Source organism: Myripristis murdjan, chromosome 12, assembly GCF_902150065.1.
Source record: "Myripristis murdjan chromosome 12, fMyrMur1.1, whole genome shotgun sequence".
NCBI lineage: Eukaryota > Metazoa > Chordata > Actinopteri > Holocentriformes > Holocentridae > Myripristis > Myripristis murdjan.
In genome coordinates, this window is record NC_043991.1 from 2,755,105 (window position 1) to 2,769,909 (window position 14,805).

At 41.9% G+C, this 14,805-nt stretch overlaps 1 protein-coding gene across 1 annotated transcript in view; it reads right to left on the bottom strand.

The window, feature by feature from the left end:
* The window catches only part of grin3a (glutamate receptor, ionotropic, N-methyl-D-aspartate 3A), an 89,801-nt gene that overhangs the window by 24,906 nt on the left and 50,090 nt on the right, over window positions 1–14,805 (bottom strand). The window contains exons 4-7 of the mRNA XM_030065975.1: window positions 13,235–13,618; window positions 11,630–11,775; window positions 4,496–4,611; window positions 3,026–3,177 (exon numbers count right to left, since the gene is read on the bottom strand). Coding sequence (XP_029921835.1) covers window positions 3,026–3,177; window positions 4,496–4,611; window positions 11,630–11,775; window positions 13,235–13,618 — 798 coding nt within the window. The remainder of the gene's footprint in view (window positions 1–3,025; window positions 3,178–4,495; window positions 4,612–11,629; window positions 11,776–13,234; window positions 13,619–14,805) is intronic.

The window sequence follows — 14,805 nt, forward strand, 5'->3', positions numbered from 1 at the left end:
CCTTAGCCGGTTGTCCATTGGTGCTTATGATGAGGTTTTTGTAGATATTTAGATTTGCAGAATTGAATTTAAACCTCTACTGCACATAAATCTCTCCCTCTCTCACTCTCTCTGTATCTCCATATATATCTGTATGTCTATATTTTTTGATGCCTCAAGGCAATGTTGTTATGTATTTCCATAACATCTATTTGATGAAGTCCCGATCCGCCTTATTCTGCCTTGTTTCGACATATTTTTACTTGTTCACAGAAAAAAAGAAAAAACTGAAACAAATGAAACTGCACTGGAAAAAAGTTTGATTATCTCATCCCACTGGTGGATTTTTTTTTTTTTTTTTTTAAATCTTTCTTTGAAGAAGAAGAACATTTTAACACTGAAGATAATCCTAAATGATGGAGATTTTTTTGGCATTTTTTTCCATATGGCCTTCACAGTAAAAGTGTATGTAACATGATTATTTGTCGTCATTGACTGGGCGTCCGTTTGGGTGCACTTTTACAGGACTGACGTGGCAACCCATCAAATCTGCCTCTGCCCACGGAAAGTTCAGGAGTGAGGGACTAAGACGGAAAGGGCAAGAGAGGGGACATGAGGAGTTTTGTGAGGAGGTGAGTTTATAATTCATGCGGGTCGACGGAGAGTCCTGACGGGACCGGTGGAGTTGTTTCATTAGAGAGCGGCAGAGCTCCGGTCTGGTCTCAGTTACGGGGCCACGGCTTGGTTAATAGCAGAGTACAGTGAGGTACAAGGTCTGAATTTGAAAGGAGCTTCAACACTGGAGGCAGCGGAGGGAGTCCAAGAGGAGGAGGACTGCCTGGAGAGTTTGGCTTTGGGCTGAAGACCGGCAGGACGATCTGCAGCGAACGGGACAAGCTGCAGCTAATGGGATGAGGTGCAGCAACCGGGACGGGCTACAGGGGGTGGAGACCGAGTCCAGCCAGGAGGAAGCTGCTGGGATCCAAATGGGAGGCGACTAAAATGTGAACAAGGAGCTCAGCCATTGCTAAGGAAGAATTTGATTTGTTTGTATCGTGCAAAACCTGCAGGATCAGATTTTTTCCAAGAGTTTGCAGTTGCAAAAAAACAAAACAAAAAAACAAAAAAACATAAACAAAATCTGCTTCCACGAGCACCATATTTACAGTGGGGTGTTGGTGCCATTGTAGGGAGAAAATAAAATTACGGAGCTGGGGTAGAAAAAAACTCAGAATTTCTGAGATTAAAATCATAACTTTAAACTGAAAAAACTTGGAAAACCCTCTGAGATTAAAATGGTAAATTTATGATAAAAAAAAAAAAAAATCAAAAAGTTATGACAGAAAAACTCAAAAATTCTGAGGTTACAAAGTCACAAATTTGTGAAACAACCGCAACAACAACAAAAAACGCAAAGTTGTACATTTATTAGAGAAAAACTTAGAAAAAACCTAGAAAAAAATAATTTGGCAATAGGTGGCAACATGGCACTTGTTAGCCATAAGTAAAACTTTACTTATGGTTTATTTACTTGTCAAACCAAATCATTTTCTTTATATAAAAAAACAAGATCTGCTCTTCTAAGTCTAAGTCTAAGTCTAAGTTTTCCAACAACTAGTGTTGGTCTTATGTTTAGGATCGTCTTGTTTTTGGGCCAATGCAGTAGTTTTTAGGCTGATTTAAAAAAAAAAAAAAAAAAAAAAAAAAAAAAACATGACACTTGAGAATATTAAAAAAAAAAAAAAAACTGAGCTTTTTTTTGTAGCTTTATTTAGCCATAGTGATGTGACCTTGCCCTCACATGTCTGTCCCTGTTCACCCTCGGAGGAAGCTCAACTCCTCTGCCGTCTCCAAGAACATCTGGCTTTTATCAAACTTTTATTGAGAGTCTTATAACCTTTTCTTTTGTGGGCTGCTTCAGTGGATTGTCTGTGAAACACAAAAAAAAATGGCCTCAGTAGGATTGTTAAGGTCCGACTAAATGACCTGTGCTCTCTCTGGAAGACGGGAGCGGTCCGAGAAGCAGAGGGAAAAATTCACCAGCCTGATCATGAACTTTCATTCCTTCATTCCCTCTGCGGTCAGGCTACTAAATGCTGCCTCCACACCATCATGTGGTTTCCTTTCTTTTTTCTGTAGACGGAGGTCTGGTTTCAGATGTTCTGACCCGCTGATCCAGACACTCGGACTAATAAAGTATTTTGAAGTGAATGAACTCTTCCTCCACACTCCATGCTGGCGTTATCGTCCCGTCCTGTGTTTCCTTGTCGCCGGCCGTTGTCAAAGTTTCTCACTGCAAAAACAAACTTCTGCCCAGTTTGTTTTTCCACTGCAAACAGTCTTTTCTCCATCAAACGCTCTTCCTTCCACAAAGCGGTGGGGCGATGTGCCGCTGTCGTCGGGTTGGGTCGGGGCGCGTTGGCGTTCACGCCGCAAACGCCAAATCGCCCGACGCGTCCCGGACCACCCGTCCTTTTGAAGGAAGTTTGAGAGATCGGATCACAGCGCTGGCCACGTGTAACCGGATCAGCAGCCACACACACACACACACACACACACACACACACAAACAGCTGGCACTTTAATTGCTGTTGCTGTCCCCCTCTGTGTTTGTGGCTGTTGCTATGGAAACGACCAGTATCCTGCAGCAGCTTTTTCTTTTGATCATGCTTGGTCAGCGGATGAAATAATGACTGGCATGGCGGAACGTTTTTCTGCAAAGTTGAACTTGTTTTAAACTTTTTTCAAATGAGCAGCATCTTTTTGTTATTTTTTTTAATGTAAAAAAACAACAACAACAACAACAACAACAAAACAACAGATGGTGGCAGCGGGGAAAAAAATAATTAGAAATGACCAATTACAATCCGAATCCATGATCATTAGCAGGGAAATGCTGACGAAAATCCAAAGATTCAGCATTTTCATCAGATCCCGTCCCAGCCCTCTGAAGCCCCGGTGTTTACATACATTTTTTTTTTTTCTTTTTTCAACAGAAGAAATCCATTTGCTGATGTGATTGCGGTGCAGACGGCGCAGGACTAACCTCGGTCACGGCGAAGCTGCGTTTCCCACAGGGCACAACCTTGTACCACTTGTCATGCAGCATGTCCATGAAGCCGTCCGACTTGTACTGACTAACAAGCTCCGAGATGTTGGAGGTGAGCGGCGAGTTCTGAGGGAGGCCGATACCGTAGCCTGTGAGAGGACACACACACACACACACACACACAGAGTGCACAGTCTTTAACATTTGTTCTCCTGTCGCAACAAGACACATTTTCACTTCAGCTCCATGTTCTGCTGTGCTGTTCTTTTGATAGCTTTTTTTTTTTGTTGTGTGTGAAAACAAAAACAAAAAGAAAAAAAAAGAAGAAGGAAAAAAATCAGCTGCTGGAGCGGGAACGGAGCGGCGTTTTGGCACAGCTTTTTCCCCACTCATCACAAAGCATCATGACTGCTCAAGAACAAAAACACATCATGAAAACTGTGAGAGCCTCTGAGGATCTGAGTTTGCAGCGATGGCCGGAGAGAAAATCGTCCTTTTATGCTGTGATGGGACTCTGATCTGTCCTGTATCCTCTAGATGTAAAGCTATGGAAAATTTGACACAGAAATAAAAATCTGTTATGTTCGATCTAATGCCAAATGAGTTCATACCATAATAATAAAACACTGGAAAGCTTTAGTGTCATGTTTCACATTAAACACACTAAACAATGTCTACTGGTCCTGTAGCGTAAATAACATCCTATGATTTCATTTAATGACTCCAAACATGATTTTTTTTGCATGTGGTATGATGCCTTGATGCTATGCAAAAAAAAAAAAAAAAAAATTGAATTGAATTGAATTGAATTGAATTGAGAAAAAACATTATGGTGTTGGGACTATTCGCTGAAGAAAAAGAAAAAACAGAAAATTCAAGATTAAAGTCAGAAATTTAGAGAAAAAAACGAAAATTCTGCAGTTATAAAGACACAAATTTGCAAGAAAAAAGAAAAAACTTTTTCTTTCTCATCTTTGTTGTACTCTTATAGAGGAGGCACATGATGAAAATGATGACAATTCTTCACAGGTCAAAGTAGCTGCTTTTAAATATTTTTTTCATGACCAAATGTCATTGAGGTTTCAGGTTTTCAATTTTTTAATCGTGACTATTAGTTGATGAAAAAAAAAAACAAAAGAAAGAAAATCCAAGATTAAAGTCTGAAATTTATGAGAAAAAACTCAAGAATTCTGTTATTATAAAGTCACAAATTTGCAAGAAAAAATTCGGAAAAATACTTTTGATTTGTTGATCATGAAAGACGGTGTATGCCACAAGATTTTATGTCACTATGAACAGCTGATCTGATACACAGAAATATCAGAGATCAGGAAGGTGAGTTTTCAAAGGGCACCTCCTTCTAGCCACAGACTTACTGCCTTATGGATCATTCTGAGCATTTTACAGAACACACCTTTAACCTGCACTGACCGTGTTAAAAGCCCATAATGTGTGATTTTATTTTACCTTCTATGGCGAATGGCTTTCCAACCGTTAGGGTTTTGCAGTCGGCGTCGATGGACACCTCGTAGTCCAGCAGGGCTTTGTCCATGATGAACGCGTCCAGTTTCTGGGGGTCGGCCCTGGAAACACACGGCAAGAAAACACACAGCTGCTTCAAAGGTGTCCAACATTTTTTTTTTTTTTTGCTGCATGACCTGCGGATACACTAACAACAAGCTGTTCTGATCTGCACCGTCCAAATATTATCGACATTTCAGAGTGCCCTAAGAGAAACCTAAGATGCTGAGTGATGGTGAGTTTTAATTGAAGAATGCGACCATTGGCAGTGTATAACCCCTTGAAATAGATTTTACCTTTAGTAGCTTCTTAGTAATGTTATTTTTTTTCCATTTTGTACGGCGAACACACTGGCTGCAGCATCACAGCAAACATTAGATATCATCTTGGATGTCTTGTGCATGAAAGTAAGTCTCTGGAGGTCTCCTGGAGGGACGGGGATGGAGCTCCGTTTTTCCCAAAGATCTTGTACATACAGAGGGATATTATAGGGGGGCTGCGGTGCATGAAGCCCAATTACAAAGACAAATGAAGCTTTAGTGAGAGTTCAGTCAGGATGAAGTGTTTCTCACTTTCACACTCCTGAGTTCCTCTTTTCTCACACATGCTCATTCATAACTTTCCCTGGCGGTCGTTGTCTGGAGCTGTCAATCGAGATAGATCAGCTCCGTTCACATCACCCGGCAGCACGGTGACAACAAGCCGACACTGTTCGCTCATCATCTTGCTGCTGTCTTTTTAAAAATGTTTCTCCCTCCGTGCCTCTGGCGCTGTCGAGCTGCTGTTTTTGTGCGTCGCACCGCCTCCTCATCTCCACCTTGACCTCGCTGATTCATCACTTCCTTCGACCTCATCGGTCTCTTTTTCCTCTTTTGAAAAAATATTTTTTTTTTAGCATCTCCGCTTTTTATGCGACAGCTACAGTATAGAAAGAGACAGGAAAGGATGGTGAAAGAAAGAGGTGAGGAGGGGGGGTGATAAACAGCAAAGGGCAGGGACTCGGCCCCGACATGTGGTACACACTCCACCGGGCGAGCCACCGGGGCACCGCCGCCTCATCAGTCACTTTTTCCTCTTTTAAGAATATTTTTTTTTCAGCATCTCTGCTTTTCATTTTACAGCGGCTGTAGAAAAAGACAGGAAAGGACGGTGAGAGAGAGGTGGACGATGTGCAGCAAAAGGGCTTGGCCGGACGTGAACCCGCGGGACGCCCCGGCCTCATCAGTCCCAGCCACCTTCACCCCCAGAATCTGGACTCCATGGGGGGATTTTAGTATGCTGTTGCTTGGGGCTGATGCCACAGGATCTCAAAAACCTCCCCGCAGAGTCTAAGTGCCACAGAGAGCTGAGTGGCACTGGGCTGCAGAGATGTAGAAAAAAGTGATGTGGTCAGATGAGGCGCTGGACCCCTTCAACGAGGACGTCCGCTGCCTCTGTGGGTGTATCCAATCAGGGGTATTTTCAAATTGCCCCTTTATTCTTTATTCTTTAATTGGATCTCCATTAGCTGCCACATCTCAGGCCATCTCACAGGGAAGGCTCACTGTTAATCAATACCAAGCTATTCTGACTCGTCACCTTTATCCGCTATCGGGACATTTCTATCGGGATGGGAGGGGTGACCGCGCCCCCGTCCACATGAATGATGTAAATGACGACATCTCAACCCATTGGAAGACCTATGGGAGATTCTGTTGTCTCCACCACCGTCGTTGAAACACCAAATGAGGGAAAGTCTTTTGAGGAGTGGAGGTCCGTCCCTCCAGGAAAGTCACAAGCCCCTTTTCCACCAAAGAGAACCTGGTGCTAGTTCGGTGCTGGTGCTAGAGCCGATGTTTAGCTGGTTCCAACAAAGAACTGGTTTGCTTTTCCATCGGCCAAGAGCCAAGCGGAGCCAAGTCAGAGCCACGTCATGATGTCAGCGGAAAACGTGATGACGTGGGTGTGCGAGATGCTCGCTCGGAATCACAATAACCAACATGAATGAATGAATGAATGAATGAATGAATGATACTTTATTAATCCTTTGCAGGAAGTTACATTGTCATGGCAGCTTCATCACTTCAAAACATATAAAATTGCACACTCATACAATACAGTGGTTGCAGCGTCTCTGTCTCTGTCCGCCCGTCCTGTCCTGAAGCCGGTGAAGCTGATCAGTGAGTCGGGGATGATGTTCGTGAGCCGCGTCTCAGTCAAGCATATAATGCTGCTTTCCCGATACAGTTTCTGGCCCCGGGTGTAGCAGTATGTGGATTTATTAGCGAAGCAAATACTGCTTGTGTCTTTACAAGCCTACATTGCAATCCAGAGGCGAAAAACGCAATTATTGCCGGCTACCTGTCGTATTCGTGGCCAGAACGAATGACAACTATGTTTAGTTATAAAACGGGTGCTTCCCATCCTTAAATGTGTTTGGCTGAGCCGCGTTCCATGCCGTTGTAAAATCAGTGTAACCCAAGGCTTCTCGGGGCTTATTGCTTAATGTTTATAGAGTTTGCAGTTCCTGTTTTGTTTTGTAACCCCGCCCACCAATGACGCGGTGGGTCGCGTCATCGGTTCTTTCTCTGGCTCCTGTTTAGCCCCTGCTCGAAATCGGTGCTTGCTTGGAACCAGTTTGGAACCAGTTTGGCCGGTGCTTGTGCGGTGGAAAACCAAAGAACGGGTGCTAAGTCAGGCACTGGCTCCGAACCAGCCCTGGAACCTCTTTGGTGGAAAAGGGGTACCAGAGTCGTGAAGAATCTCTGCCAAGGATTATAGACCGTTATGACACCACTGAATGGACGTTATCAGTCGTAATCCCCCCACAGGTTTGGATTAGTAGGACCCTAATTCACCTTCTAGTGGGTCAGAAGCATCTATTCCTATCATCAATCTGTCTTTAGCCACTTTCATTCGCTTCTTTGTTAAGGTATGGAAAGGGTTTGTCACCATGGTTAAGGTAAGGTCAAGTTTAGGGAACTTCATCTAATGTTCGCTAACACTACTAGCAAAAGTTACCTAGCTGAAAACCAACACTTCACTTGCTTGAGTTGGGGCTCGATCCCAGGTGTCTGAAGAGAAGGTCCATGCGATTTACCCACAGAGCACCCCAACCACCTCCTGACACGAGGCCGGTCTTTATTCTACATCAAATTTCTGGACTTCTGGTCTTGGATAACAAGTTTCACAGCAAAAACCCAGAGTTCATCTTTAAGACTTTGCAGAATTTGCATCTCCCTAAGGAGGCTTTTTAATATCATCAGATATGGAATGACGTCCTGGTTTGGTAACCTAACAGTACAACTCAAAAACAGGTCGGTTAGCACACACAAAACAGCGATGAAGATAACTGGCATGACAGAATATGAGCTCCTAGAGTCTCTATACAACCAAAGAGTCGTGAAACAAGCAGCAAAAATCTGTTCAGACTCAACACATCCACTGTTTTCTGCAGACAAACTCAGGAGGAAGATTTCGAACTGCCTCAAATCATCATTTATTCCACCCTCCTTTTTTTGTTTTGCTTGCAGAGGATGTCAGACGGTTGATTACGACCCACTCCGTGCACATTTCTTTTTTAATTTTTTTTTTTTCCCACAACGCTTGAGATGGAAAGGTTTATAATCATTCAGCAAATGAGCTCTGATCCATTTGAACAGAGCAGAGTGGTTGTAGATCACCTCCATAACCGTGGCAAAATATGCTCAGCAAGCGATTACTGAATCAGTTTGGTTAAAACGGTGTTGTAAAAGCACAGATTAACGAAAAAAATACATGCACAGGTAAGCAGATGTTGTTTTTCAAAGCGTGCATGGTGTTCGGCACTGAGAGCGGCCGCCATAACTGCACTGGGGCGCTCAGTAAATCGTGCACTTGAGTAAAATCATCCCGTGTTATGGTGATATATCTATCAGGGCGCACTTATGCACAACCGCTCGTGATTATGAGAAGCTCTACAGTCAGGAGCCCAAACACAACAGCAATGTGACAACAGTGAAAATGTAGATGCTGTGAAAAATGTGACATCGTCCTGGTTTCATGTATAATCCCAGTGGACGTATAAAATATTGAAACGGCTCTTAATGCATCTCATCCTTTCGTCAGGGAAATGTAAAAGAAGCAGTTATGACAATCAAAGCACCGGATTTGTAAATATTTCACCCGAGCAGCGTTTTGCTTTGTGTTTCCTTCAAGCTGTGATTTTCTGAAAAGCAGCCGCACCAGGATCCACAGCGGGGCCAGCCCCGCTTCTTAGAACATTGATTCTGTTAATTATAATTAATTATAAATGTTTACTCACTCTGAATAGAAGTAAATATAATTATGTTGTCCTGAATAATGAAGGGGAGCCGGCGGCACGGCCACTCGGTGTGTTGTTGATCAACTATTTTCAGTTAACTGGCTAATTGATTTATCTGTTAAATAAATGGTAATTACCAGTTACCAGAGGTCAAAGCTTCTCAAAACTGTATAATTACTCTGACCAACAGCAATACATAAATGAAAAAAATAAAAAAAATTGAATAAAATAATAATAAAAGTCATTTTATAACAAATGAAACTGAAAAAAGCTGCACAACTCAGCATCTTTGAAGCTGCAACTGACAAATGTTTGGTTTTGTTGAAATTTATTTATTTAACTGATTAATTGTTTTATGTGTCAAATGTCAAAAACAATGATAAATGGTCCTAACCAGTTACCAGAGCTCAAGGTCAGGCTTCAAAACTGCATAATTAATCTGACCAGCAGCAATAAATACAGATAAAATAAAATAAAATAAAATAAAATAAGACAAAATAACATAACATAAAATAAACCTAAATTAAATTTAAAAAATACTAAAATAATTTCATAACCATATGAGTCTGACCTAAGCAACTAAATAAATAAATAATTGAATAAATAAATAAATAAATAAACTGGGAAAAATAAATAAACATAAAAAAAAAAAAAATTTAAAAAAGGTTTTCATTTTAAAACAATATGAAACAGAAAAAAAAAAAAAAAAATCCTGCAAATCACAACGCTTGTGAAGTTCAACCAGTAAAATGTTTGGTATTTTGACTCAACAAGTGACAAACATGAGGCTGTCTGCAGTTTGTTAGTGTTTTAAACTGGACAGCGAAGGCAGCGCAGCAGCCGCCTGTAACGTGTGCAAACTGGGCATTTCAAGGACAGTGACACTTCAACACCTCCAACATGACACACCACCTGGAAAACAAACACCCTGCACAAAACTCTGAGTTCACTGCAGCAGCTCAAAGACACTGAGGACGGCGAAAAGGCCAAAAAAACCACAGCCAAGATAGCTGAATTTATCGCGTTGGATTATTTTACTTTACAGACATCTGGTTGGTTTATTTAAGACAAGACACATAAAGAGATTTTGTCTTGTTTACTTGGTTTGAACCAATACTAAATAACAAAACTTGTGATGAAAGAGCCATCTTAACCCTATAAAGCCTGAACTATGAAAGAATTGGCAGAAAATTCCAATTTTTTGAAATTGAAGCTGTTATTTAGTCCTATAACAAAATATATTAAAAAAAAAAAAAAAAAAAAAATGTTATTACACAACCTTTCTGGTGTATGAAATATGATATGTACTTGAAGTGCCAATGGTATGGTCCAGGGTGAACAGGGGAAGTGTTCAAAGGTATACAACAGTATTTTGGTCAAGTGTTGATTAAACTGAAAACGAAAAACGGAATTGAAAATGTGTATCATATATTAATATGATACGAATGGCTTTATAGGGTCAAAAGGTGTCATGTTGGATTCTGTCGTTTAAATTAAAGATCTTAAGGGACAACTTGAATGTGTTCTTTTTTCTTTTTTTTTCTCTTAATGCATTGGCAAAGTATCATATGGGGCTCGGCATCATCAGATACTCAAAATCAAATGACTTGGACTCGAACTCGGGGGTGAAAGGCTGTGATCGGGACGTCCCTGGTGTGAACCCGTTGTTGGGCGTGTTGTGAGGCGCCCAGCCGGTGCCGACAGCCGGGCCCGGCCTCGCTCCTCCTCAGCGCCCCGCCTCGCTCCTCGGGGATGTGAGCTGAATGTGGGAGCGGTGAGGATGACAGCGGTGACAGCGTATGGAGGAGTGTGAGATCAGAATGGGAACAGGCAGACCTGCAGCGGGGACTGACAGCAGCAGGGCTGAGGCTTTTCTCCTTCCTTTGTCTTCCCCTTTCGAAATCTGTCTCTTTTTTTTGACACACAAACATCCGCTCTGAGGAAAAATGCTGCCTTTTTTTCCTGATTCTGTTTTTGTCATCCGTTTGCGCGACCTTGACCAGAGGAAGGTTAATGCTCGGGAAAGAGATAAATGCTCAGATTATAACAGAAACAAGGTGACAGAGGAGTCATTTAGACTCATCTTCAGCATCCAAATCTAGTTTTTCTTCAAACAAGGTGAAAAATCTGCAAACAGGACGAGATAATCCCACTTGTTTCCAGAATTTCCTTGAATCGAGTGTCACTTTCCTGATCCTAGTGGCTGATCTGCTTTATTCTGCCTTTTACCTTCAAATTTAAATAACACTTTTTATTAACTGGGGTCAATTTGACCTCAGTAGTCCTCCAGAAACCTGAACCACTGAAGCTCCACAAAACTATAATAATTAAATGTTTTATCCACGTTTAAATGTCAGGTACTTTATGTTGTGTGTTTGATTGGGACCCTAAAGCAGAGGGAAATTTTTTGCAGATTATAAATTTCATGTTCTAGTTCCTCAGTGTCCAAAGCAACTAAACCAAATGTGTGCACATATTATGTGTACCAAATGTGTCCAGGACAGTGAAAACATCATCATGTTCATTTTATGTTTACCCACTTGTCCCCTTTACATGAGGAAAAGCCATTAAATATGAAGCAAAAAACAATGTTAATCATGCATTTAGAGATGTTAAACATTGACTGGGGTCAAATCGAGAGTTTTTCTGTCATGTTTCAACATATGTATACCCAGAAAAAATCCTAAAACTGCTCTGAAATAAGTGGGATTATCTATTTTTTTTTCACAAAACAAGATTTTAAGGCTGAATTTGAGGCTGTGTGATTTGTTATTGTGGCCTGGCTCTATGTGTCTTACTTGAGATGGTCTATGCCGTCTGGAGTTGCGGGGACGTTGTAGCGCCTCATGTATTCGTGCATCTCGGGGAAGCTCTTCTTGACGTAGTCCTCGGCGCTGCTCTCCCTCACCGTGGCGAAGCGGAAACCCTGGGAGGGGTGGTGCAGCTGCAGCGGGACGAAAAAAAACCCACACGTCACACGCAGAATGCGTCCGAGAGGCCTGCAAGGAATGCTTTGATATTTGGATTTTTAGTGCGCTGCTCCTGCCTGCATGTGCGTCTGTGCATAAATGAGATGGATTTTATTTTCTTTCCACTGATTTTAGCTGATATGTAGATCCTCTGTTCAGCTCCACCTGCTTAATCTAATCCACTCCAAGGTTTTCTTGTTGTCACGGTAATAGAGGTGTTCATTCACTTCTGTGTTTGGCATTGAGCTCATAGTTAGTGCTGCACTTTACTGACAGCTGTTTCCACTATTCTGTCCCCCCTCATTGTATATAAATATAGAGGGACACAAAATCAGAAACACCTCTCAGTATAATGCAGTCCAGTAGCAGACCTCTGCAAACTACAACCTCAGTAATAAACACCGAATTAAATTTACACACTCCATATCGTGTATATGAGTGTATAAGACAGTAATTGAAGTTTGTATCTTAACTGGAGATATAAGTATCACATCATAACACACAATGCACAGTAAAACAAAGGCAGCAAAAAAAAAAACATGCACAAAATAAAAAAATAAAAGTAGCTGTATGTCACACTGATTCAACAGCCGTTCCTCCCTCCCCTCTGCTCCATGTGCCCTGAATTTTTCAGACTATCGGGGGAAGGCGCAGACGAACAGACACTGGAGGTGCCGTCACGCCTTAATGAGGAGTGACATCACTGTTAGCGAGCGGCTAACCACCGCGCCGAACAAAGCTCTGCAGGCCGGTGGATCTGACTGTCAGGCATCATTTATTTTTTGGGGGGGAAATCCTATTTTTATTCCCGTTATTTAAATAAATCCTGCATCCATGGAGGGTATTGTACTCCTGGTTTGCATTTGGGTCCTCGCAGTGTTGTGGGTGGTTTTCCGTGCGCTTCATCTTTTGCAAATTGGTGGGATGAGAGCCAATTAAGAATTAATTAGCTCATAGATTCTAGTTTTGAGTTTCTTATGGACTTTTGAGTTTTATATGGACGTTTAAAGGGACGTTAAGCGGGAAGTTGACATGGTAAACTTGGATAAATCTGTTTATTGGAAGGTTTTTGAGTGATAGATAGATAGATGTAAACTTTATTAATCCCCGCAGGGAAATTGCAGTGCCATAGCAGCAGAAAAAACACACACAACACAATAAAGACAGTAAAACCACATTAAAAACAGACTAAGAAGTGCAGTAAAATAAATAAGTAGATAAATAGTAAAATAAATAAAAAAACAATGAAGGAAAATAGTAAAATACAATGAAGACCACAGAGGCTGAGGCACTATAGGCAGTCGGTGGGGCAGTAACTAAATAAATAAAATAAAATAAATAAAACTAAATAAAACTATCTTTGTGATATCCACACAAAAATGTCTGCGTGAGTCATCAGAGATTTGGAGGTTGTAGGCGTTAGCGATGCTTTACCTTCGGGTCGTGGATCCCTGACAGCTGCTCGTAGGTCTTCTCCCCGACCATGACGGCGGCCAGGTTGGCGGTGTAGGTGGACAGACAGAACAGGCAGAAGATGGCCCACAGATTCATCAACAGTCGACCCGTCCAGCACTTGGGGGGCTTGATGGCCACCGTGCGTCCGAACAGGATGGCGTAGCACACGTTGAGCGCTGAGGAGAAGGAGAACACGCGGTCACGGTTGCGTCCGCGTGGCGTCATACCGAACGGGCTGTGCCACTCGTACAGGGTGAGGAAGACCGCGGTGACGTGGAGGGAGACGAAGATGCCGAGCCACATGGACCAGTGGAGGGGCCACATGAAGGCGCCGATGGGCGCGGCCGTGTCCCGAGTGCGAACCTGGACAGGGGGACACACAGGATTGTGCAACCTTTTATGCCATCACCATGCAATTTGAATCGGCTGACTAAAATAATAGTTTTAATATCACACTTAATTATTGCTGGTTCTTCTTATTTAAATGACGGCGGCCGCAGTTAATGAAATAATTTCACACAGGGACACCCATTTGTCTTATTTTGCTCAATATTTGCATCCCGGGGCTCGCTGAAATAGATCCATGGCAAATCTTTATGGCAGGTCCAGGTGCCGTGCATGACTCCAGGCAAAGGAGCCGAGGTGAGTTCAATAAGAGACACAGAGATGGAATTTAAAAAAAAAAAGAAGAAAAAAAAGACAGAGGACAGTACAGGAGAGGAGAAAATGTCTTTCCTGGGTGGAATACAAAGAGAGAAAGAGGGCAGGGAGATGACGACCAGCAGCACATCTGTCAGCTGGTGACACCAGGTATAGTAATTGTGGTAATGGGTTCACCTCAGGAGGCGGCACACTCTCCAGGCCAGCCCTTTAAGAGACACTGCATTAGGATCCAATGATAATGTAAGGCTTGCAGATGTAAAACTATGCCATCTCGGTGTGATGGATATTGACCAGCATGCTAGGAGGAGAGAGTTGAGGTGAGGTCAATGACAGAGAGAGGAGGAGGAGGAGGAGGAGGGGAGAAAGAGGAGAAGAAGATAGAAAGACGACACACTGCAAAAACTCAAAATCTTACCAAGATTATTTGTCTTATTTCAAGTCAAAATGTCTTATTCCTAGTCAAAATATCTCATTGCATTTAAAATAAGACATGATCACCTCAGAAGTAAATTGTTTTTAGACAATTGTCTCTTGTTTCAAGTGAAAGTTTGCTTGAAACAAGTGAAAATTTGCTTGTTTCATTGGCAAAATTTGTTTCTTGTTTCTAGCTAATTTTCACTTATTTCAAGTGAATTTTCACTTTTTCCACTGGCAAATTTTGCCAATGAAACAAGCAAATTATCACTTGTTTCAAGTGAAAATTGTCTAAAAACAATTTACTTCTGAAGTGATCATGTCTTATTTTAAGTGTAATGAGATATTTTGACTAGAAATAAGACATTTTGACTCGAAATAAGACAAATAATCTTGGTAAGATTTTGCGTTTTTGCAGTGCAGAGCCGATGGAAAAATCCAGGTTTAGGTTTGATATGCAGAGAGGAGGAGAG